General features: G+C 49.3%; 11 protein-coding genes across 11 annotated transcripts; 6 read left to right on the forward strand and 5 right to left on the reverse strand.

Annotated features, from left to right (window-relative positions):
* Positions 1 to 1,009: 1,009 nt before the first annotated feature.
* On the reverse strand, positions 1,010 to 2,956 carry TRVA0_044S01222 (uncharacterized protein; the record flags this gene model as incomplete). Its single annotated transcript, XM_076686825.1, has 1 exon — positions 1,010 to 2,956. One exon carries the CDS (start codon positions 2,954 to 2,956, stop codon positions 1,010 to 1,012), a length of 1,947 nt encoding a protein of 648 aa, XP_076538983.1.
* Positions 2,957 to 3,688: 732 nt separating this feature from the next.
* RNR3 (ribonucleoside-diphosphate reductase large subunit) lies at positions 3,689 to 6,319 on the forward strand (the record flags this gene model as incomplete). The annotated part of the gene is made up of 2 exons (XM_076686826.1): positions 3,689 to 3,728; positions 3,783 to 6,319. 2 exons carry the CDS (start codon positions 3,689 to 3,691, stop codon positions 6,317 to 6,319), a joined length of 2,577 nt encoding a protein of 858 aa, XP_076538984.1.
* A 391-nt stretch (positions 6,320 to 6,710) lies between these two features.
* On the reverse strand, positions 6,711 to 7,541 carry PTP1 (tyrosine protein phosphatase PTP1; the record flags this gene model as incomplete). Its single annotated transcript, XM_076686827.1, has 1 exon — positions 6,711 to 7,541. One exon carries the CDS (start codon positions 7,539 to 7,541, stop codon positions 6,711 to 6,713), a length of 831 nt encoding a protein of 276 aa, XP_076538985.1.
* Positions 7,542 to 9,050: 1,509 nt separating this feature from the next.
* On the forward strand, positions 9,051 to 9,279 carry OST4 (olichyl-diphosphooligosaccharide--protein glycotransferase OST4; the record flags this gene model as incomplete). The annotated part of the gene is made up of 2 exons (XM_076686828.1): positions 9,051 to 9,166; positions 9,211 to 9,279. One exon carries the CDS (start codon positions 9,051 to 9,053, stop codon positions 9,162 to 9,164), a length of 114 nt encoding a protein of 37 aa, XP_076538986.1. The 3' UTR covers positions 9,165 to 9,166; positions 9,211 to 9,279.
* Positions 9,280 to 9,453: 174 nt separating this feature from the next.
* On the reverse strand, positions 9,454 to 12,747 carry BRE4 (Bre4p; the record flags this gene model as incomplete). The annotated part of the gene is made up of 1 exon (XM_076686829.1): positions 9,454 to 12,747. One exon carries the CDS (start codon positions 12,745 to 12,747, stop codon positions 9,454 to 9,456), a length of 3,294 nt encoding a protein of 1,097 aa, XP_076538987.1.
* A 139-nt stretch (positions 12,748 to 12,886) lies between these two features.
* On the forward strand, positions 12,887 to 13,174 carry MRX7 (Mrx7p; the record flags this gene model as incomplete). Its single annotated transcript, XM_076686830.1, has 2 exons — positions 12,887 to 12,925; positions 12,980 to 13,174. 2 exons carry the CDS (start codon positions 12,887 to 12,889, stop codon positions 13,172 to 13,174), a joined length of 234 nt encoding a protein of 77 aa, XP_076538988.1.
* A 90-nt stretch (positions 13,175 to 13,264) lies between these two features.
* Positions 13,265 to 15,622, reverse strand: VID27 (Vid27p; the record flags this gene model as incomplete). Its single annotated transcript, XM_076686831.1, has 1 exon — positions 13,265 to 15,622. The coding sequence occupies one exon, from the start codon at positions 15,620 to 15,622 to the stop codon at positions 13,265 to 13,267; it is 2,358 nt and encodes a 785-aa protein (XP_076538989.1).
* A 1,032-nt stretch (positions 15,623 to 16,654) lies between these two features.
* On the forward strand, positions 16,655 to 17,308 carry RRG9 (mitochondrial ribosome assembly protein RRG9; the record flags this gene model as incomplete). The annotated part of the gene is made up of 1 exon (XM_076686832.1): positions 16,655 to 17,308. One exon carries the CDS (start codon positions 16,655 to 16,657, stop codon positions 17,306 to 17,308), a length of 654 nt encoding a protein of 217 aa, XP_076538990.1.
* A 166-nt stretch (positions 17,309 to 17,474) lies between these two features.
* Positions 17,475 to 17,907, reverse strand: TRVA0_044S01398 (uncharacterized protein; the record flags this gene model as incomplete). Its single annotated transcript, XM_076686833.1, has 2 exons — positions 17,475 to 17,493; positions 17,543 to 17,907. The coding sequence occupies 2 exons, from the start codon at positions 17,905 to 17,907 to the stop codon at positions 17,475 to 17,477; spliced, it is 384 nt and encodes a 127-aa protein (XP_076538991.1).
* Positions 17,908 to 18,503: 596 nt separating this feature from the next.
* Positions 18,504 to 19,268, forward strand: IES2 (Ies2p; the record flags this gene model as incomplete). The annotated part of the gene is made up of 1 exon (XM_076686834.1): positions 18,504 to 19,268. The coding sequence occupies one exon, from the start codon at positions 18,504 to 18,506 to the stop codon at positions 19,266 to 19,268; it is 765 nt and encodes a 254-aa protein (XP_076538992.1).
* A 1,558-nt stretch (positions 19,269 to 20,826) lies between these two features.
* Positions 20,827 to 22,350, forward strand: MFG1 (Mfg1p; the record flags this gene model as incomplete). The annotated part of the gene is made up of 1 exon (XM_076686835.1): positions 20,827 to 22,350. The coding sequence occupies one exon, from the start codon at positions 20,827 to 20,829 to the stop codon at positions 22,348 to 22,350; it is 1,524 nt and encodes a 507-aa protein (XP_076538993.1).
* Positions 22,351 to 23,431: the final 1,081 nt, after the last annotated feature.

Here is a 23,431-nt window from a genome sequence, read left to right on the forward strand (position 1 = left end):
ATGTTGAGAAAGAGAAAGGCAAATGGCAAGGCCACATTATATATATCTTCTACATCCTCGGACGATCACTAGTTTGGTGGATTATAATTATTACCGAATATGGTTTACTGAGACTGCTTCCCCACAGTACTCTGGTCCCCCATGGAGTTCATGCCGTGTGTATCCTGCTATAGCGACTTTCGCTTATAAGAAGGAAGGGCTATTGTCGATCATAGGGAAAGCTACCTTTTTTCGGAGCGGAATTCACATACTATCGCAGCATCCTCATTATGTCAAGATTAAAAAGTTAGTGGCATAGTTGTTACGTAGCTTACTTTTTAAGGTTAATTGATTCAAAGAGGCCATCTTACGCGGCCATAATTAGCCCGAACGACAATCTAATCCATCGGCTGCCCAGAATCCTCTCTATAAGTTTCAATTCATTCACCGGTAGCTAAGACAGCAGGAACCTGTCTTAGCACATGCAGAATTCTGTGCGAAGAAAGATCCGTGTTGCAGATCGGGTCGCATTATCGCTGCGCCTTTTCTGTGGGGGAGACAGAGGGTACCTAAGGCCAGGAAACTTGTACATAGAGGAGTCCGTGAAAGAAGGACCCGAGTAGCTGCTTCAAGCATGATCGACTCGCATTATCGCTGCTTATTTTTTTGTGGGGGAGATGGCTTATACGATCGCTCCTTAAGCGGGGGAGATACAGTCGTATCTCAAAGGAGAAAAACTTACGTGAACCAATTGGAAAGAGGCAATAACCAACTTTTTGAACACCCACACTTACAGAGACCCTCACTCCAGTGCTTCTGCCCGGGGTATACCTCGTTAGCCCGGAGCTACTACCGGTATTCGGTGGTAGAGGACGGAAGTTCCTCGGAGACCGCCTGAGACGCAACTTGACGCAATCGACGACCCTGCATCGGACCAAGCTAAACGGCAGAGGCCCAATTACATAATTATTGCATAATAATAATACAATAATTATCTAGAATTGATCGATAATGCAATTGGCTTAATCGGCTATTCCTTATATCTATTAGGCAAACGGATAGTTCTCGAGCTCCTTCGCCGGCGTATAGGAATATCGTCATCTGGCCCTGATGAGGCACTCTCAAATCGGTCCCACAAGGCGTAGGTGCTGGGAGATGGCGGAAACGGCTCATTGATCGGAGAAACCGGGGAAAGTGGCGACGAGAGATAGGGCTCCTCGCCTCCGTGTACGCTATCTGAGTCCGACAGTTCAGCCGGCGAAGAGAGCGCATGTGCCTCAGAAAGGATAACATCATCGACAACATCGAGCGACGGATCGTCCATTCCGTCTTCTTCCAATGCAATTTCGTTATGGCGGGGTACTCTTTCGCCATTAGGGGTAGGTTGTTTGGCTGACACTTTGTTCTGGGAGTCAGCAACACGTTCTGGGGAAGCAGATAGGAACCTTTCTTCCACAGGGGAGCTGTGAAGTACGCGGGGAGATTTTGCCGGAGGCGTTTTTGGAACTTCCTGCCTATTCGTATGTTGTACCCTGAAGTCTTTCAGGTCATCTCGGAACATGTTGTCATCAGAGTCAGACTCAATTGGGTTATCAGAGTTCAAATTCGAGGAGGGAAGATTTGACGGCGGCCGCTGGTGTTGCTGTAAAGGCTGGAGGAACTCTGGGTAGCCCGCGAATGCCTTGCGCTTTACGTGGTAGTTTACAATCTCACTGGGGCGGAACCCTTGTGATAGTAAATCCTCATGATACATGCCAATTTCCATTCCATGTTCCTGCATCAATGGTTGAACGTGGAAGACAAACTGGTCTCGCCAGTTGTCTTCGGACAAAGAGCTGTTCGTACAGTAGGCAGCCAGATCGCGGCATGCTCGGACGTAAGGGGTTCCGGGTGGATAGTCCCAGAGCAGTAGATTGAGCATGAGGTGCTTTTCGCGTAGCCCGAACTTGACCTGCTGTTTGGCCTCTATCTTGGTGAGGTAGTCCTCTAGCATCTTGCTTGATTTAAGCACGGGCAGCATGCGCTTTCCGTAGTCCCAGGGGTCAGGGAACTCAGCCAGGGCGCGTCCGAAAGCCTTAACGCGCATTTTGAGTGAATCTACTGTCCTCCCCTCTCCCAGCACGTCGGCAAGAGTCTCTGCAAGCTCATTGCGACGCACTGTGTTTGACTTTTTATGTATCATGGCCGAGAGAATCGTAGCGTCGTCGAGGGCCGTGTACTTCAGGGGCGCAAACTTACGCTTCTTAAGCGCCGGCTCTTCTTCGGCTTCATTAGGCAGATCTGGCTCATTATGGGGCTCTTCAGTGATAGGCTCCTCATCTATAGTAGCAGCATCGCGTCTGAATCGCCGGTTAATCAACCAACCGTCATGAATAATATAGTTTTCAAGCTTCAGTTCCTCTTCGTTATCAATAAACTGGCGCAGCGCCTCGAGATCGAAGTATGCATAATCTCTACGAGTAGGCTCCTCGTCTAGGTAGGTTTCAATCAGCCGGACAGTGCCAACATTGAGCGAGCTCGGCTTTGGGAACCTCACCAGGCCATTGTTGCCCAGCTTGTGCTTGATTTTCTTCTTGAAGTCAAAGGTAAGAGCCTCGTCGTGGACCCACACCTGCTTGATTTTAAACGTTGGTGGTGGGACCTCGTAGTAGAAGTTATTGTACACGCCGTGGTGGGTCGTGTACCTCCTGAGATCAGTGTTGACGTGATCCATGAGCTTGTACAGGAGATCAGGACTAAAATATGCCACGTGCTCGTATTGATTGAGGTTCGCGCCCTGGCTGAACCACTCTTTCAGGTGTTCTTTCGAGCAGATGTTGATAGACCCTCCTCTGGGGAAGTCGAGAAGGGTCGTTCTGTTTTGAGTTTTCTGGATCCATGTCTTTACTTTGGGCTCGATTGGTTTTAAATCGCTTTCATAGATCCATATTTCGGGAGGCAGCTCGTGTTCAAACCCGTCGTCGCTATCGTAGTCCATCGTAAACCTCCGGCTATTGGTATTTCACCGCTTAAGCTGGTAATTCGCTGATTCTACCGCTTATTATGAATTGGTGTATCAACGGTCAACTTAACAGAGCATAATTGGGACAGTCAACTTAACTGTTAATTGGGACAGTCAACATAACTCATGTTAATTGGGGTATAGTACTACAGCAATACATTAGGAAGAACAGCTAACATAGAAAACCAATGCATCCATATTTGAGAGTTGAATGACAATATTCGTATTATTATTAGCATATATAATGTGGGACGGTCTGTTTACCGGGGACGCGTCGCCGCGTTCGGCCGGCTGGAGTGGCGCGTGCCAGGGCACACGGCTGAACTCGCGTTAATTAACAACACACACGCGCGCGCGCGACACACTACGGTACTACACTCAAATTAGTGCACGATTCTACACGCGTAATTTGTATATGGAAAAGTGGCGGAAGGCCCGGAAAATAAACGTAAATTCCAGAGCTGTTTATTGTAAATTCCAGAGGAATTATAAATTCCTGACTTGTTAGACACGAGAATGAAATGTGGGTAGGTGGGCATTACTAATGGCGCATTAATAAACGCGTCGATTTCCGCTTTGGGGAACGCGGCACGCGCGCCACGACGCGCCCCGAGGACGCGTTTTCGCCAATTACTTAAAGACACCCTTCTGCCCTCTTTCCTTCTTTCCCTCTCTTTTTCTAATAAGCGCGTAAAACACACATTAACCATGTCAGCAAGACCTTTTGGCATGTTCGTCATCAAAAGAGGTATGATTAACCCCACGGGAACAATAGTAATAAAAGCTAACTAATTAAAAATAGACGGGCGAAAAGAACGCGTCCAGTTTGACAAAATTACGGCCCGAGTGGCCCGCCTTTGTTACAACTTGGACCCTGAACACGTAGACCCGACCCTTATCACCAAGCGAGTCATCTCCGGTGTCTATGAAGGTGTTTCCACCATTGAGCTCGATAACTTGGCGGCCGAGACCGCCGCTTATATGACTACTCTCCACCCGGACTACGCTATTTTGGCGGCACGAATCGCCGTGTCGAACTTGCACAAGCAGACCAAGAAGGTGTTCTCCGAAGTCATTTCTGATTTGTACCACTACGTAAACCCGCGGAACAACAAGCTGTCGCCCATGATCTCGACGGAGACCTATGAAATTGTGCAGAAGCACGCCGACGAGCTGAACTCCGCCATTTTGTACGAGCGTGACTTCAACTACAACTTCTTTGGGTTCAAGACGCTCGAGCGATCGTATCTTCTGCGGCTCAACGGGTGCATCGCTGAGAGACCGCAGCACATGATCATGCGAGTCGCCGTGGGCATCCACGGAGACAACATCCCCAAGGTCCTCGAGACTTACAACCTCATGTCGCAGAAGTACTTCACCCACGGGTCGCCTACTCTGTACAATGCTGGTACTCCACAGCCGCAGATGTCTTCGTGTTTCCTGATTAACATGCGGGACGACTCCATTGATGGCATCTACGACACGCTCAAGACCTGCGCGCTCATCTCCAAGTCGGCCGGTGGTATCGGCCTCAGCGTCTCCAAGATCCGGGCTACCGGGTCCTACATCGCCGGTACCAATGGTACCTCTAATGGTATTGTGCCAATGCTGCAGGTCTACAACAACACTGCGCGATACGTAGACCAGGGTGGTAACAAGCGACCAGGTGCGTTTGCTATCTACCTGGAGCCGTGGCATGACGATGTGTTTGAGTTCCTTGACCTGCGAAAGAACCACGGTAAGGAAGAGCATCGAGCTCGAGACCTTTTCCTGGCTCTGTGGGTGCCAGATTTGTTCATGGAGCGAGTCAAGGCGAACCAGGACTGGACGCTCATGTGCCCCAACGAGTGCCCTGGGCTCGATGATGTGTGGGGTGATGAGTTCAAGGCTCTTTACGAGAAGTACGAGGCCGAGGGCAAGGGCCGGCGTACTATCAAGGCCCAGAAGCTGTGGTACTCCATTCTCGAAGCCCAGACTGAGACGGGTAACCCATTCATTCTGTACAAGGACTCCTGCAACCGCAAGTCGAACCAGCAGAACCTGGGTACCATCAAGTCTTCTAACCTGTGCTGTGAGATTGTTGAGTTCTCGAGCCCCGATGAGGTCGCCGTTTGCAACCTGGCGTCCATTGCGCTGCCCTCTTTCGTAGAAACCGAAGGGGATGGTATCTACTACAACTTCACCAAACTTCACGAGATCACCAAGGTCGTCACGCGAAATTTGAACAGTATTATTAGCCGGAACTACTACCCAGTTCCGGAGGCGGAGCGATCCAACAAGCGACACCGACCAATCGCAATTGGTGTCCAGGGTTTGGCCGATACGTTCATGGCGTTGCGACTGCCGTTCGAGTCTGAGGAAGCGCGAAGGCTCAACACCCAGATCTTTGAGACCATTTACCACGCTGCCGTAGAGTCTTCCTCCGAGCTGGCTGCTGAATTTGGCTCGTACGAGTCCTACGAAGGCTCTCCGGCCTCCAAGGGTCTCCTGCAGTACGATCTGTGGGACCACAACCCTACTGATCTGTGGGATTGGGACGAGCTCAAGGGCAAGGTCGCCAAGGACGGTCTGCGGAACTCTCTGCTGGTTGCTCCAATGCCTACTGCGTCGACTTCGCAGATCCTGGGCAACAATGAGTGCTTCGAGCCGTACACCTCAAACATTTACTCGAGACGAGTGCTTGCCGGCGAGTTCCAGGTCGTTAACCCGTGGTTGCTCAAGGACCTGGTCGATATGGGCCTGTGGAGCGAGAGCATGAAGAACCGAATCATTGCCGCCAACGGCTCGATCCAGCAGATTCCAAACATTCCGGCGGACATCAAAGCTCTGTACAAGACGGTGTGGGAGATTTCGCAGAAGACGGTCATTGACCTTGCTGCCGACCGGTCGCCGTTCATTGACCAGTCTCAGTCGCTCAACATCCACATTGAGTCCCCAACCATGGGCAAGCTTACCTCGATGCACTTTTATGGATGGCAGAAGGGTCTCAAGACCGGTATGTACTACCTGCGAACCAAGGCTGCCTCTGCTCCAATTCAGTTCACTGTGGACCAGGAGGCTCTCAAGCTTATGGACGAGTCTCAGGCCAAGCTTGACTTGAAGCGAAAGACTTACCGGGGTGGCCTGACCAGCGACCGTAAGGTTCTTGTCGACGGAGAGTCCCGAGCCAATGCTGCTGCCCAGGTCGACGAGATTGCCTCCAAGCTGGAGTCTTCGACCATTGAGAGCGCTCCAGAGGGAAAGGAGAACGATGAAAAGTCCGAGCAGGATATCTATGCCGACAAGGTTCTTGCCTGCTCCATTGCCAACCCAGGTGCCTGTGAGATGTGCTCTGGTTAAAACCGTTTCAGGTTGTTTTTGTAATTTATTTATATTTTCGGGTGACATTAATGGAATTCTACTTAACTGATGATCGTTTCCGCTGTTTCGCAGGTAGCTCTTCTTTGCACTTGGGGGCCAGCCCCAAACCTCCGTAGCTCCGCTTCGCGGAGGGATTGTAGCGACCAATGACCTCCGCGAAGCGGTGCCCCAGGGGGGTTTGGGGGGACTGGTCCCCCCATTAGTACTGTAGTAGGATGTATTCTGTTCAATTGACTTGGGGGCTAGCCCCCAAACCCCCTTAGCTCCGCTACGCGGAGGAGGTATATATTAACGAAATTCTAATAAACTGATGATAAATAGTTAGCTGACCAATGATAGGACCCATGGCTTAGTTCCGCTCTGTGGAGAGTTAATTCGTGTAGAACTTTGCCATTTCGTGGTGGATATACTTATACTGTACAATTGACTGGACCATGCCCGGTCGCTGTTTCCTCATGTCATTGACGAGATTATAAACAACGTCTCCAGTCTTAACCACATCCTCCGACTCTGACTCGCCCATGAGAGCGTCCAGAGCGATAAACGTGCCGGTTCGCCCAATCCCCGCCGAGCAGTGGACCACCATGGGGCTCTTCTTTCCGCCATTGGTACTGTTAGCCTCAATAATCAACTTCTGCACAGCATCATCTATCACCGGATTGCCAAAGTCCACCCACTGGTCAAAATAAAAGTGATAAACAGGCGCCCCGTCCACCAAAAGCTCCGAAACGACGTAATGATCGCGGGGCTGGGTCTCCTTGAGCTCTACGGTAATGATTTCTCCTTCCTCCTTGAACTTGAGGATCTCACCCTTCTTGGATGGCCAGTACCGTGCGCATTTGACCATTTCACGCTCGATCAGAGGCGTCAGCATGACGATAACCCGCGCTGAGTTCTGCTTAATCATCTGCCAAAAGTGGCCCTTAGTAAGCTCAGTGGGGCCCTGGGACGCGATGTAACGCCGTCCGAGCACATCGATCCACGAAGCATTGATGTAGTTATTATTGTCGCTCTGCAATCTCACCCGCGTGTCATCCCACGGGAAGATGTTGCGGTAGCGGTTGCGCTCGAAGTTCTCAGCCCCGGTACGGAAGCTGAAGTCCGGGTCATGGAACCGGTGCTGCTCGAGTTGGCCAAGCTTGCGAAACTCCTCGTCGAGGTCCGAGTCTGCCTTGCGCAGGAATCGCGGCGTGTCAACCATTGTACCTGTCAAACCTGCCGCCGCCTTGCACAGTGTGTGACTTTGGTCCGTGACAGGGCCCGTTTTTTGGCGCGGCTGAGCCGTTCTTCCGCGCACTACTGACATCTACTGTCACTGCCAGGGTTCTGCCAAGGGGTCTACCAAGTGTTCGGTACATTGAGGGTAATGATGGAATGTCAATGTCTTTTATCCTGCAAATAGACAATGGATACGTGCATGGACAATGGGTTATATCCCGGTACCAGCTATGTTATTAAATTAGGCACCGCCTGTTTCCATTTTGGTTTCCACTACTCGTACGGGATAATAACGTCAATTGATTACAACGTTGTACTGTAATAGGCAATTGATATTACGGCGTTTTTAAATGAACTAATAATTAGTGTACATTGAACGATTATTAGTTCCGCATTTTAGTTACCTCTCGGCAGGGCAGAGATGCTTGTTACAGTGTTACGAAATCTCGCAACAGATTTTTTTGTTCCGCGGTAACGGGATCGTCGCAACAGCGTTACAAATGTGTTACCAGGCTTCTTCCCGGTACCCGTGGAGCGGTGGCTTGGCGGTATACACTGCCGATGTAGAGAGTAGCAGTCTGCCGCATTTCCATTTACTATGGCACTTTTGAAAGTGCAGCATTATGATTAGTAGGTGCAATGATTTGATCATTTGATTGACTATGGACAATGGAGGTACTCTCCTAGGTACCAATGTTATTAAATTAGACACATCCTGTTTCCATTTTAGTTCTACCGACCACTACTGGTACAATGCTAATAACGTCAATCGGTGTACGATAATTCAGGCAATTGGGTACGCTATTTTTTTTTGTCTGAGCGAGGAATTACCACGCACTCACAGCCTTTTCCATAGTCTAGACAGGACTAGGCGGTGGTGCCTGTTACAGTGTAACAAAATATCCCAATACTCGTTGCTTTGTACCGTCCGAAAGTAGTTACAACGTTGCTGGGGGTTACAACGTCACTGGGTACAGCTTTTTCGTTCCGCGCGGTTACACGGGGCGAGATCCTCATAACAGTGTAACAAATTCGATACCGTTCTTCGCTTACTGTGCTATTTGTAAAAGTGGGGACTATGATTAGCAGGTGCAATGATTTGATTGATTGACTATGAATAATTAAACGTTCATTAAATTTCTTTCGTTTAATTACGCTATCGTACCCGGTAATGTATACGTTAAATAGCTGGGGCCACCTCACCGTCGTAAGTCATCCTACTGTAGCTCTGTGAACTAATCAGCCTCTACTTATTCATAATATCAATCTGGTACACCGCTTATCACATCAAGCCAAGGCTTTAATAAGGAACCCAAAGCCACGTCTTAGATATACGTATACTTATACCGCTTGCCATGTCATCTAATGCTGTTACAGGGTGTAGTGTTACAGCCGTGTCTTTTAAGGCTGTACCGGTAGTGATGGTGTGAAGCGCGCATAGGGGGTGGGTGAACTCAACACGTTGCTACTACCACATATCAAACCAACAACCATGATTACAGACAATCAGTTGGACACCATCGCTGTGTCGTTTGGCATGGCTGCCATGATGATGATCATCTTGTTCCATTTGATTCAGAGGAATACGACCGCTCTGAAAGAATAAAAGTACGTTCATTTTACCTAACGATAGCATCCACTAACCTGCTTAGATTGCATCGAGTTATCTGTATTTATTGATTCTAATAGATTCGCCATTATTACAATGGGTTTTGTCCGTCTATCCCTCCGCGTAGCGGAGCCCCAGGGGGGTCTGGGGGGACTGGTCCCCCCAGTTTGCACCTCTAGATGATCGAGGGCCAGCCCTCGAGCTCCCGTAGTTGGGGGCTCTGCCCCCAAACCCCCGTGTTATATCATTAATACATTAGTCGTCTATAAAGTCATTAATAGTACAGTTAAATTTTCTGCTCACCGAGGATGTACTTGGCGTAGGCAACGACCTTCTCTAGCTCCTCGGTAATGTCATTGAAAGCGCGGGAAAACGCCGCCTCGTGGACTAGCTGCCAAATTCTATGTCGGTTCTTGGCCTCTTCGCCCTTGCCAGGCTTTTCTTTAGCTTCTTCTTCAGGCTTCTGAAGACTCTCTTCGCTTTCATGGTTATGAATATCGCCCAAGTGCGCCACAGCATCAAACAGTACCTTTCGTGACATGGCAGCAGATGGCAGGTACTGAGGCACCTGACTTTTTGCTCGGAAAGAGCACGACAAAATGTAAAAGATGAAGATGACCGAGGCTACTGAATCTCGTCTCAGCGATGATAGCTGCTTCGTGGCCTCCAAATCTTTATCCATTTCGTACACGTTGAAATAAATGCTGCTGATTCGGGCATCCGAAATCTTTTGCAGAATAACTTCACACGAATGGATCAGCGCTACGTACGGCGCCTGGTCGAAGGTGCCTCTGACTCGCGGCTCGTGGAGGGTCGAATGGAGAAGCTTCTCAAGTGCGTAGAGACTCTGGATCATCCGCGCCTCTCTAACCTCACTCATTCGCAGGGTGAGCTCGTTGAGCTCATCCGTTTCATCGCGATAGAGATACCGATCTGTAACACTCTGATAGCACTGACTGACGTGGCTAAGCATAACGGCCGTTTGTTTTCTCACCTCATGTCGTGCAACGAACGGCCAAAATATCCAGCTGATGAGAGTAGTCACACTCAGTCCAACCAACAAACACACCATCCGGATCCACGTCTCGGTGAAAATGTTCCTCGTCTTGGCATCGTAACCGAGCGAAGTAAGTGTGAACGCAAAACATGCCAGGATACCAGACCGCGGGTGGTTCAGAAGGAGGAAACGGTAGAATGCAGGGATCATGAAGGCTGATCCCAGAAACGCCAGCGCGTACGGGTTACCATATCCTGCTCTGTTAGCGATTCCGGCCCATATTGAGCCAGACACACAAAACAGAGACCGCACAAGATAGTCCTTGGCGTTACCACCAACTCGTGGATGCATCGTGGTAAATGCAATGATAACAGAAAACCACCCATTGTAAGCCTCGTACCACTCTCGGCTGGAGACGAGCCACGCAGGAAGGGACAAAATGGTACACACAATGGCCGACTTTAGCGCAAATCGAGACTCATAGCCTTGCAGAGCGTGCAAAGTCTGCCACACTTTGTATCGCAGGCCATGGGCATCGGTAAGCTTTTGGTTCCTCTTCTCGTTGCCAATTTCGTCCCGAAGTCGATAAGACTGTTTGAAAGACTCGTCTACATCCCGCTTAGCCTGGAAGTAGTACGCAGCAGACTCGCCTCCTCGGTCGTGGGTGATTCTCTCGGTGGTTTTCTGGAAAGCCCGCTTAAACGGATAGATGGGCCGCGACAGTCTCCATGAACGCTTTTTCTCAACAAAGCCATTCATTGTGCTTACCACCGTTGCTAGATTCTTGGTCGCTTCAAACATGTAGTGGATGTATAACATAATATCCAGTAACTCCTGAGGGATGGTCTCCTCGTATAGTTCGTGCCTTCTCTTAGACAAGAAGTTATGGGTTGCTTGGCTGAGATGACTCAGCCCTTCATCCAACTTTTGCTTAGAATCTTTGAGGTCCTTGGCCACCGATTCCATGGATCCTTTTCCCACTTTCATGTAGGTGATATAGGCGTGTCCAGCTTTGAGGGCACCGATTGCGTCTTCAATGAGCGCCTTGACCGGCGCTGCAAATATCTCATGTAGTTGGCTTATCAATTCTGCATGGCCGTCTTCTTTCTCTGCTCCCTGAACCCTCACGGGATCGCCAAAATCATCTTCGTAGTAGACATGGAATAACGTTGATGGCGTCGGAATAGTCTTGAGTCGACTAATGGCGACCTGCATTTCGTTTCGTAACGAGAGAACCTGTCTCGTGGCAAAAGTCGACAGTGTAAACTCACAGCTCATCTCTCGGAACGCAGAACTCAGGTTCAGCGCTGCTACGGTCAACTTTCGCTTTGCTTCATGACGGATGACGTCGTCGTTGGACATGGAAATAGCCATCACCTCGCGGCTCTTGTCAAACACATCAAGCAGCCTGTCCATAATACCAATGTGGCCTGTATCCGGGAAGACGAAAATGTTGACTACCACTGTCACGGCGAAGCCAATTAGGTACGGAACCGCAAACTCCTTTGCCTTGTACCAATTTGCGACCTCCGAGATCTCAGCGAGGTTCATGAAAATGACCGTGATACAGAGCGTCAAAACACCATGGAACATCCTAATGAAGTGGGCTCGGATCCAGCTGAAGCAAGCCAGGGCAACAATCATCGATGTTGCGTAGATACCTCCGTAACCACTTCGACTGACCGAGGTAGCACTGGCAATATACATAGTCAGGGATCCCCACCCGAGCCCAAACGCCATGCCTATTATGGATTCGAATGTAATCTCTAACTGTGACCCAACGGTTCGGCCACTGTGGTTCAGTACGGCCGCCAATGGCGCAAAGAAACTGTATCTCCCGAGCCATTGCTTCGTCGGGCCTATAAGACACAGAACGTAGCAAATGAGGTATGCCAGGAAAGCTTTAAGCAAGACTTGGCCATCTTTCTCATAGAGTAACCGGCGTATAGACTGCAATATACCGGCCCTCAATCGCACCGAGAATCTATCCACGTCTGGAGGTTGCTGCTCTGGCAAGTGGCCCTGTTCTATAGCTCTACGAGTGGCCACCTCCAACAAAGTCGGCTTGACGAATATAGCGTCGAAGAATCCGTCTCGCAGCTCTTCCAAGCCATAAGTCATGCGATACCCTTCTTCCTGGCCAAGGATCTTGTTCATGCGAAACTGCGACCAGCTGGTTTTCGGGTTCGGGCTAATAACTGAGTGCCGTGGACTCGACGCTCCAGATATAGGATCCATGTGGTGTGGATCCTGGTGCATGAAGAAGGACATGAGCGAAGTCGAGGACTGCTTATTGTATGATCCGCGGTATATAGGCACTGCCTCAGCACTCCCCCGGGGAGTTAGGGGCGGTCTCCTCTCATACGAGCTCTGGGGAGTCAGTCGGTCGGGCTGGAGGTGATGAAACCGTGCTGCTACAGCACTCGAGGCCACGGCTTCATTTCGGGGTATCGAGAAGTAGTCTCCACTTTGCCCGTGCTCTCGATCTGGGGTCGAATCCTCGAAGCATACAGTCCCCCCAGAAGTCTCGAAACATACAGTTCCCGGGGTTCGTTGATCCTTCTCCTGATCCCCTTGTGTCATTTGTCAATCTCTGGGGAAGCTATTCTATTCGTATAACTGGTAGGCCCTTCAATGATTCATGAGGCTGTGTGGACCGGCGCGGCTTGAATATTTGAATCATTCGAAAACTTAAAAGTATCGGATCACTTAATACCGTACCATGTGGCAGCAAGACCTGCATCGATATATAGTTAAAAAGGTATGGACATAAGTTAGGGAGGTTGTTATATTGGCTATATACTGACTAGTCTAGTTGCTGGAGAGCCACCGGTTTCACCGGTTTGTACAGGTTACCAATGCGAGGATCAAGGGTGAGCCTGTTCCACCGCCGATTGAAGACGATGGTCCAAAGCAGATATCTTCTTTCCAGATATTCAGGAACAAGGCGAGGGTGTACAAGAATCTGTTTTTTGAAGAGCTCCGCAATGAATTCCGAAGCAAAAGATGACCAGTTTTTTACCGGTATCGCATTTGGGCATTAAAAATTGTCTACACATTGATTAGAAGGTCGAGAATGATTAAAAAGGTTGAGAAAAGATTAGAAAGGAGTGTGGACGATGCTATGGCGAGACATGGGTTGGACTCGTCGCGCAGGGGTGGCAAGAGACTCCCTGGTTGGTCTTCGGAACGTTCGTCTGCTGACCATTCCAACATCGTCCTCGAGAGCAACGATAACGTCCTTGTCGGAACCAAACTTGAAATTGTCCGCAGTAACATTGTCTGCATATCGCTTGATGAGATACGGCTCCTTGTCGCCCTTGAAGATCTTCTTGAGACTCCAGGTGATGACATAAGGACCGCAACTGGTGACGATAGCATCCTCCTTTGAGTCTATACCAGTGTTGAAGTGGCCCACAGTGAAGCTGAGCGGCTTACCAGTCTCGCTCTGCATGAACGCCACATGCTCAGGAGAGATTTGAAGACGCTTGGGCCGAGGCTTGTCGGTCTTGACGAACGACTTCTGGAACCCAGTATAGCCAGTGTTAGGTCCATCCTTGATACTAGTGTCAATAAGAAGCAGGTAGTTCTTGCATGTAGCCAACAGCCACCGGCCATCGGCAGAGGCGTCCACACCAATGATTGGGTCGCCAATGGCCGGGATAAGAGTCTTGGCCCTGATTCCCAGACGGTCGTAGAGGTGGATGCTGCCGGAGAGAGTGGCAACCGCGAGGTGACCCTTCTCGGTGGTAGCGATTGCACTGGACTTCATGCTGGCGTATGTCTTTTCTGAGCCAGCCTGAACGAACTGGTCGCCGGCCACTCGTGGATCGATCTTGAACATTCGATTTGGACCCGCGGCAACCAGTGTCTTCTCGCCAGTCATCTGAGCGAACTTGGACGTTGGGGCGAAAGCAGTAATGTCCCTTTGAGTGTTCCATTCTTCTACGATCTTGCCGTACTCCAAATCCATGTTATACAGGGTGTTTGGGTTGTTTGGATCCTGCAAAATGAGGTTTGAGTCCTCAGTGTGAAGCATCACTTTGCTAGGCGCAAAGCTCTTGCCTCCAGGAGTAGCCACCTTGTCGATAGTCGTGTAGAACTCAAGGTTTCGGGGCGCCTGCTTGAATACACCAATCTTGTCTCCTCGAACTACGTATGAACGGTCGTTCTTAACGCCCACAGCCAGCTGGCTGTTCTTTCCCTGGCCAGAGAATTGCTCGACTTCATCTTGCTCTTCATCTGTATCGTAATCCTCCTCCTGTGGCCGTCTTTCTTGGGCTTCTTCCTCTTCCTCTTCTTCCTCTTCTTCTTCCTCCTCTTCTGGTTCGTCAATGTTCATCGCCTGGAATGATTCAATCATATACTCCTTGGCAGCCTCCGACACTTTGACCCATTGTTTCTTGTTAGTATTCTCCCACAGGGCCTGCATGAACCCCGCCTGGAACGCCTCAAGCTCTTCAACAGTCTCGAACTTGAGAAGCCAAGAAAAGGCGCTTCCAGATTCAAAATAGTTGAAGATGAACGACAAATGCTCGTAGTTGAAGCACGGGTTCATATCCGAGTTGATGAGAAGTCCAAGGAACTTCTTCTTTGACTCGGGTGAAGTGACCTCCAGCCAATACTGGAACCCACCTAGATTGTACAGAGCCACCTCCGACTTGCTCAACTGCTCAACAAACACGCCAGTTGGTGCGTCGTAGAGATGAAGAGAGGCGGAATGTTTGGAAATGAGCTCTCCGGGGGCCTCTGAGGTCTCTTTAGGCTCGGCCGGTACCGCTGGTTGCTGCTTCATGGGCGTTACTGGAGCAGCTTCTGCCTTCACTGGCGTAGACTCAGCCGGAGCTGCTGCGTGATCTGGGGTATTGGAAGTGGTAGGAGTCAGAGAGCCGGTTGGAGTTTCTGGTTCGTCTTCTTCCTCTTCCTGCTCTTGCTGGAGCGGCTTTAACTCAAAATCAAACTCCTCAAGGTCCTTTTCGGTTCCCTTGAACTTCTTCTGGTACTTTCGCTCGTACTGGCTCTGCCGGGCGATGTTATCAAAACTCTCAAAAACCGACGCATCAGTGTTCTTATCGCACACAAACTCAAACCGATCTCCGTCGTCATTTGATGTATCGAGCCACGTGATGACAACGTTGCCATTCCTTTCAAAGTACGACAGCTGAAGAGCTTCGTCGAGCAAGAAGGCCCAGGCGTTTTTGTTTTCATCCTCCAGCTCATCAAACTCGTCCTCGCTATCTTCGAGATCCTCCTCGCCTTCCTCGAACACCCGCTCTATGACCAGCTGGTAGTGGAAGTCTGTAGTGGTTCTGCGGATCACGGCTACTGCGTCCTTGAAGATACACTCATTGCTTCCCTTGGGGCTGGATGGGCCCCTTGTCAAGTATAGAATGCCCGAAGGGATGGTCACCAACTCCTCTTTGGATGAAGAGGCCAGGAATCGCTTGATAATGTTCATCCCTATTCTTAGAGACTGTCAAATGCCCTATCTGGGTTGAGTAAAGGTTTTTTTGTTTTGAAATTGACTTTTTGGCGTTGCCACAACAGTGGGTCGAATAAAGTGAACACACGGCTGGACTGTTTGTATATGTGCGGCTGTTCAGGGGTGTTATACCTATAACTACTGCAATCACCGTCAACCTTCAATTTTTACCGGGGGGAGCTTGTCGACGTATTTCAGTAGTTAATATGTTGAAGTGAAATATTCAGGGAGTCAATAGCTAAAGAATGTCGATGGTTACTTAAATGGGGCGGATTTCGTCAGATGACATCATATCCTATTTATCCAACACATCAACACATGTCGGAGAAACTTTTATTAACGTCGGATACACTCATAATGACTGGCATGCATACTCTACTAACCAGTGAGAACGAACGGTTGTTGAAATTATAATGCACGTCTTGCGTTTTGTTTTGAGGTGGATGAGAGGGGATTTTGGCACGCTACTCATTCATGCCATGGCAATTATTTTAAAGTCTACGCCACATTAGAGACCAAAAGCTGTTGCGACTATCATATAAATACAATATAAGATTTCAAGAGCGTACCTGAAAAAGGTAGTACAAGTAGGTGCATACACCTGTAGCTCTGGTTTACTGACAGACTACAGTATCTGCAAACTAGTTTAATCAGCGTGTAAAGTATATACATACTAGACCATTTACATGGGTTAAAAAACCTACAATTAACAATACTTCTTCTTACTGCCAACTGTCGAAGTACTTAGTGTAAAAAGTGGTGGTGCGGCGCACAACGCCGCACAATGTGCGGCTACCCATACTACTGTCTTGACAAATCAAACCCAAAATAATTAATACTGCATTTTAAACCTACATATAACTCTCAGAATCCTTTTTACTCAATTATTGCAAAAACACTACGGCCACTAGTAATGTTGTGGGAAAACCCAAGACGTTGATGGCGGTAGATTTGGTGATAGCAGTGGCGGATAAGATTTTCGTCCGACACTCACAAATATTTATCGCCATGAACCGGCTGCGCAGCTTAGCAGCGCTACGGCCGCCAATCCAACCATATTTATACAATATTAGAATCCCTAGAACTGCATTACGATCCTATTCTACCGAAAACGACGACAAACGAAGAACTAGATGGGAACTCGACGATGAAGATGAATCAACCGATAAGCGAGATGATTCCGGCATGCTGCTTAACAACCAGCCCAACGTGCCCAAGGACTGGCGCAACAAAAGCCTTCCCGGGTGGAAGAAACAGATGTTTGCATTGAAGGAGAAGTTCCACAACCAGCCATGGAACCCCCAGAAGAAGCTGTCTCGTGAGACGATGGACAAGATAAGAGATCTCAAAGAGCAGTTTCCAGAGGTGCACTCGGGGGTGATCGCAGAGCATTTCAAGATCTCGCCCGAGGCTGTGCGGCGGATTCTACGGAGCAAGTGGAGGCCCAGCACCGAGGAGGAAGAGAAGATCAAGGATAGATGGACTAAGAGAGGCGAGCGCATAAGAAAGGCTAGAGATCTACCGGAGCCTTCTAACCATTCCAACAAAAGCATTCAATCCCAAAAAAAGCATTCGAAAACTGATAAATTTGAAATATCCAATAAACCGAGAAAGAAGCCGCAAAAGCCTGCGAGGAAGGATCTTGGTGATATGTATTTTTGACGAGCTTACGAATTTGTAAATATAACAACCCAACCACGAGCTACGAGTAATTGGACGATTAATGGAATGATTAGTCGGATAAATATACATTCGGATACCTCCGCGAAGCGGAGCTACGAGAGCTCGAGGGCTGGCCCTCGAAATCATCATTGCGGGAAGTTTTGCATCATCGTGGGAAGTTTCGCCTAAAATCGTTAGTGCCAGCTTTCAATAAAGCAGGTTTGGTAAACTTACGTGCTCAAAAGAGAACCCTTGATTGATCTAATTTCCTTCTTGAATTCGTCAATCTGGTTTTTCTCCTCCGTGGTCTTCTTGCTCTTATTCTTCATCAATGAGTCCAAAGTGATTGCCCTGCCACCAAATCCACTGAAGCTTAGAGAAGTAACAATAGAGCTTAGCTCCTCCAGAGTGTGCTTTACGCTATCAACTTCACTAAGTTCTGCTTTCTCAGAAAGCTTCTGGAGTTCCTTGCCCATGGACTTTTCGGTGAAATCTTTCTCGGGAGCATCAGATGAAGAAGGATTAGCTTCAGTCTGGGTCTGAGCATCAACGTAGTCAGCACCAGCAAGCGACTTAATCGGTGGGACGACGGTAACCATGGTATCTAGTTTGGTCCGGAGGCCCTTGAGCAGTTTAGTAGCTAGCTGAGCGTAACTCCGGCGGTCATCCGTCAGCTGATGGAACAGCGGCTCGATAACAAACTTGCTTAGTAGTGCTATCAGCGTCGACGCTCCGCCGAATATGTATATGATAGCGATGACATATTTAAGGCTCAGAGTACGTTTCCTGGGCTTAAGGATGAACTCTGAGGTCTCGGGAAATACAAATGGCATAATATAGCACCCTGTACACTACCCGAATACCTTTAACAACGAACTTTCGATCTAATGGAGTGAAATGGGGAACTGTCAATCTTAATGGATCGAACTGAGGCCTGTCAATGGATGCGGAGTATGGGGTAATCTTCGCTTGATGCCGAGGTTGGCCCCCTCCTCCATCGGCCGCGGAGTTCCGATATTGTTATTTCGCGACAATTCGTTAGTTAACCACAAGCTAATTGCCGCGGAACTCCGATGGTTATAACTTTGATATAATTAGTTAGTCAACCTCAAGTTAATCGCGCGCACGTTGAAGGTGAAGCGAAGGACGGCGACGGGCCAAACTTGTGTGACGAACTAACGGTATAATGTCGACGATGTCAGGGTATTCATCCGAGGAGAGCTCCGAGGAGTTCAAGAACAGCGAGGAGGAGCTGGAAGACGAGTTCGATGAGGAAGAGGAAGAAGAAGAGTATGGCACCAAGCCCAGTAGAACCTCAAGACAGGAATCATCACGAAGGAAGTCACAGAGGAAAGCAGCTCAGCCGATTCCACCGCATGAGCCGCCACAGCCCAAGAGTCGCCCAGTCCGAGGGTCGCGACGGGTCATCTCTGATGAGGAGCTTGAAGAGTCGGGCGAAAAAGACGAGGATGAGAGCATGGACGTTGATGAGATTGAAGAAGACGAAGAAGAAGATGAGCTCACGGCCTCGCGTGAAGAAACTCCCGACATCACTAAAATGACTGCGAGACAGCGGTCAAAGTTTGTCGATGGCGAGCAGGAGGAGTTTTTGGAGCTGCCGCAGGAGACGTCGACGAAGAAGAAGATTGTGCTTACTGAGGAGGAGCAGCAATTGAAGCGGGCCGAAATGGCTCGAAGGCGTAAGAATTTGTCGGAGCGGCGATTGGAAGAGGAGAAGCAGGACACTTTGGATAAGCTGTTGAAGAAGCGGGCTACGAGAACGCGGAAGAAGGAGGATCCGGTCGAGGTAGAGACTAGTGTAGTGAGTACTAGTACTGGCATCAAGCGATCACGGCTGATGCCGCCTCATCCAGCGATGTCTGCGTGGGTCAGTTCGAAAGACCAGTTTAGCTTGAGCTTGACTTCTGAACGGGTGGAACTGCCTAATGAGAGGATCTAACATATTTATTTATTATCTACCAATTGCGCTGTTACGGCTTTATTAATTAAAATTGAAGCAAAGTATATTAAGCGATGCCTTAGGAGATGAGCATCTCAATAATGGAGTACCAAATCTTCTTCTGCGATTACGTGCTCAGTTAATTCTGATGTTAGGCCGGTATTCTTATTCAGTATCCTTACCTACTGTAGTACCCTCCAGTTTTATATTGATTTTTATACTTCTTAGTACTGTTACCACTCTATCCTAATTGTTGACCTCTTAATAATGCCACCCACTTGATGAAGAAATGGTAGATGTTCCTCACAATTGCCTACTGAACCTAATTTTATGATAGACGAACTGATGAATTTCTTATGCCATCCAATGCCCACTACGACCTGCTAAAAAAGTGATCTGTTGTCAGAAAAGTGTGCACTCAGATGTTATAAGCTTCAGCTAATCTGTTCTATGGTCTGCAACTTTGGAAATTATTTAGGAGTGCATTGATCAATCACTTCAGCAGTAATACTCCTGCGGCTGCCTTAATACGCGAAAAGCCCAATCAAGGCACCAAGATACTTTCTTCTATACAAGCATATAAGATACTTTCTTCTATACAAGCATATGAGATATTGTAGCATGGTACAAAACACCAGCTAAGGGTTGCTAGTTAAGGTAGTAGCTAAGGGTTGATAGTAGCTGAATAGATTGATATTACCGTAGCTAAGGATTGGTACTAACTAAGGAGTACTAACTAAGGAGTAATGATGAAAAAGTAATATGTAGTACTAGCTAAGAAATACTGATGAAAAAGGAATAAGGAGTACAAGCTAAGAAGTACTATATAAGTTTATGGTAGCGAACAATAATAATAATCTCGATTAGAGTCCGTTTCCTAGCGAATCTAAGTACATGAGGGACCATTACCTGTAGCGTGTGAAATTCAAAAGAAATGCAACCCCTCAAGGCTTTTCAGAAGATAGAATTCGGAAAACCCAGTCGAAATTCGCAAGATACCAATAGCTTTGCTAGTGGGCTAGAACCTCAAACCTGATCTCGCTTTCAGCCATACACTTCTTCTACGAACCCTCCGCGAAGCGGAGCTACGGGGGTTTGGGGGCTGGCCCCCAAGAAAACCACTACACCACTTCTAATAATCTCCGCGAAGCGGCTCTACGGAGGACTAACCCCCCAAGAAACACAATCGGCTAGATGCACCGCATCAAACGACGGTCGCCGGTCTTCGGGGTTTGGTGGGGGATGCGCGTGCGCGGGCTGAAAAAGCCAATGGTGGCTGGGAGCCGCACGGCTTAGGGGAAGGAGGAGGGGGGACGAAACCTCCTCTTTTCCTTGAAATCACGACACAAATACGAGGAGTAGCCGGGCGAGTTTCGAGCCTCAGAGCGACGAGAGGGACAGGAGACCGACAAGCTGGGAGACCTTAGGGGTGTACTCTGCGAACGAGCGTATTTATTCTTTGCCTATTTATTAACCGGCCTGTTCCACGGGACAGAGCTATTCACTCGGGCTTTGACGACAGGCCTGTGAGAGACGGAAGCCCAGGTATGCGCCGTGGATGATGTCAGCGTCTCCTATCCAACAGCAGCAGGTCCCCGGGGCCCAGGGAGGGCAACAGCCGGTGCCTATGAGGCAGATACCGGCCCAGATGATGCAGCAGATGAGCCCTTACCAGTTGAACCTACTGAGGCAACAACAGCTCCAGCAGCAGCAACAGCAGCAACAGCAGCATTTCCAGGGAACTACGGGTCAGCAGGCAGCAGCCATGAGCCCGCATCCAGCGGGGATGATGCCGGGAGGCGTACAATTGAATCCCCAGCAGGCATATCTTTTGCAACAGCGAATGGCGATGCAACAACAGCAGCAGGCCCAGCAACAGGCCCAGCAACAGGCCCAGCAACAGGCCCAGCAGCAGCCGCACCAGGCCCAGCAACAGCAGGCGGCCGCTGCGGCAGCAGCCGCAGCAGTAGCGGCTGGCCAGCCTCACCCAATGCAGCAACAACTGCACCCACAAATGGCGTTACAACAGCAGCTGTTGCGGCAGCAGCAACAACTTCAGCAGCAGCAAGAAGGTGCCGAGCAGGCCCCGGCGGCTGCGGCTCTAGCACTAGCGAACTACAAAAAAGGCTTCGCCATGATCAAGACGTTACAGTACGCGGAGCACGTAGGAAGCGCGGTAGGCGACCAGGCGCTGGACTTGGGGTTCTGGACTAGACTCCACAACGAATTCTTCTCGGATCATGGGACTATGAAGGTTTCTGTGTCCAGTGTTAAAGAAACCCGCCAGTTTGAGATTCCGTTGGCCATCGTGCCCCGGTACTACCGCACATTCTTCACTTCAGATGTCAAGCGCATCCAAATGAGCCTAGAGAACCCGAGAGAGTACATGACAGTGACTGGCGGGTACTTCGTAGACTGTTCACGAGCTTCAACCACATACTATCTGGCCGACGGGACGATGATCCGGCTCCAGTCCCCCATGAAGATCCTCTACAACGGTATGCTTAAAATCGACTGGATGGAGATCTTCTTCCAGGGCCACACTGAGTTCATCACCCGTGCGGCGCTAGCGGCCCGTATCCGCCGCAACGACGCCAACGAGGACGGAACGGGTAACTTCTACTCGCTGGCCCCCTGTAACATTACTAACTTTGGCATCTCCTCCTCGGTGATGCGTTTCCTCGAGGTCGCCGAAACTATGACCTACATGAAGGAGATCATCCGCCTCTCGGCGGAAAACAATAACCTTTCCCCCCAAAAGGCGCTGGAAGTAACTGTGGCTAGAATCAACAATGCCCGCCAGCAGGCACTAGCCCAGCAGCAGGCCGCCCAGCAACAGGCGGCCCAGGCCCAGGCCCAGCTTCAGCATCAGCAGCAGCAGCAGCAGCAACAGCGCCCGGGTGAGTACGCCAGCCCCCAGACCAAGTTCGCTCCACCCCCCAATGGCCCCAATGCCTCGACCACCCCCAACGCAGAGATCATGCCCTCTCCGCTGATATCGCATCAGAGCCCCCGCATGGCTAACAAGCGTCGCCGCAGCGTCAAGCCCGACGACGAGAAGAGCCCAAAATTGAAGAAATGATAGATAACGTTTAGATTCTTTTAGCACTAGGTAACTTATCTGTAATGATCGCATCCGCTCCCCCCTCAGTCTTCCTTTGGGGGGCCAGCCCCCCAACCCCCCCGTAGCTCCGCTTCGCGGAGGGCTTAACACTGGTGGCGCCTTCTTGGGGGCCAGCCCCCAACCCCCCGTGGTACCGCTTCGCGGAGATCTTTTCAACCTGATAATGGTACAATGCGATAGTGATCATGGTTACGTTGACCGAGACAAACGAGGCTTCTACTATGTTATCATAAGATAACATGACAGATATCCAACGAAAGACCGGGGTATTATGTTAGCTTTAAAATAACTCAAGCTGGGATTGATCAATTCGAGCTGATCCAGTCCCTGTCTCTATCTCGCCCTCTTGTTTGTTAGGTGTTTAGAGCACCTACGTAGGTCATCGAACACCTCATAAAACGGGTAGTCTATTTTAATGAATGGTCTTCTAGACAATATCAATCTTTCTACCAGTACTAAGGCTCATTGAACTTAGCCCCTGTTGCTCTGAAGAGCTCAGTTCATCGGATTTGGCTTATTTAATTCAACATGGACGACCCATAAAGGGTCTTCTAGATCCAGTATATTGTCTCTCATTTCAATCTGTCTAAAAATGTACCAGTAGTTCATTGAATTAACCCAGGGGGGACAAGTCCCTCGGAGCCCCCTAATGAGCTACTGACAGTAGTTCTTTGAACTGATCCAGGGGACAAGTCCTGAGCACAGCCGCAGGTTACCTCTATGAACGCACTTGGATTCCATGCACTGGCGTAGCCCATCAAATGTTACTCTCTCCTGATGCTGACCCCATACTTAGCTTGCGAACATAATAGCATCTCAACTATGTAAATTATGTAGACCTTTGATCTCGAACTCCTCTTGGCTCGTCGTGACTGCTTGTTTCCCTATGAATGACCGTTAAGTACTTCTTTGGCTTAAGATGATCTCTTTCTTTTCTTCCTTTTCTTCTTTCGATCTTTTCCTGATCTCTGAGACTCCTCAGATGTTCTGATTCTCTTGTTGTCAGGGCTTGTTGCTCTTCGCGAGGAAAGCTGCTCAG

The sequence above is a fragment of the Trichomonascus vanleenenianus genome (assembly GCF_965637985.1).
Source record: "Trichomonascus vanleenenianus strain CLIB 3782 genome assembly, contig: TRVA0_044S, whole genome shotgun sequence".
Lineage (NCBI taxonomy): Eukaryota > Fungi > Ascomycota > Dipodascomycetes > Dipodascales > Trichomonascaceae > Blastobotrys > Blastobotrys vanleenenianus.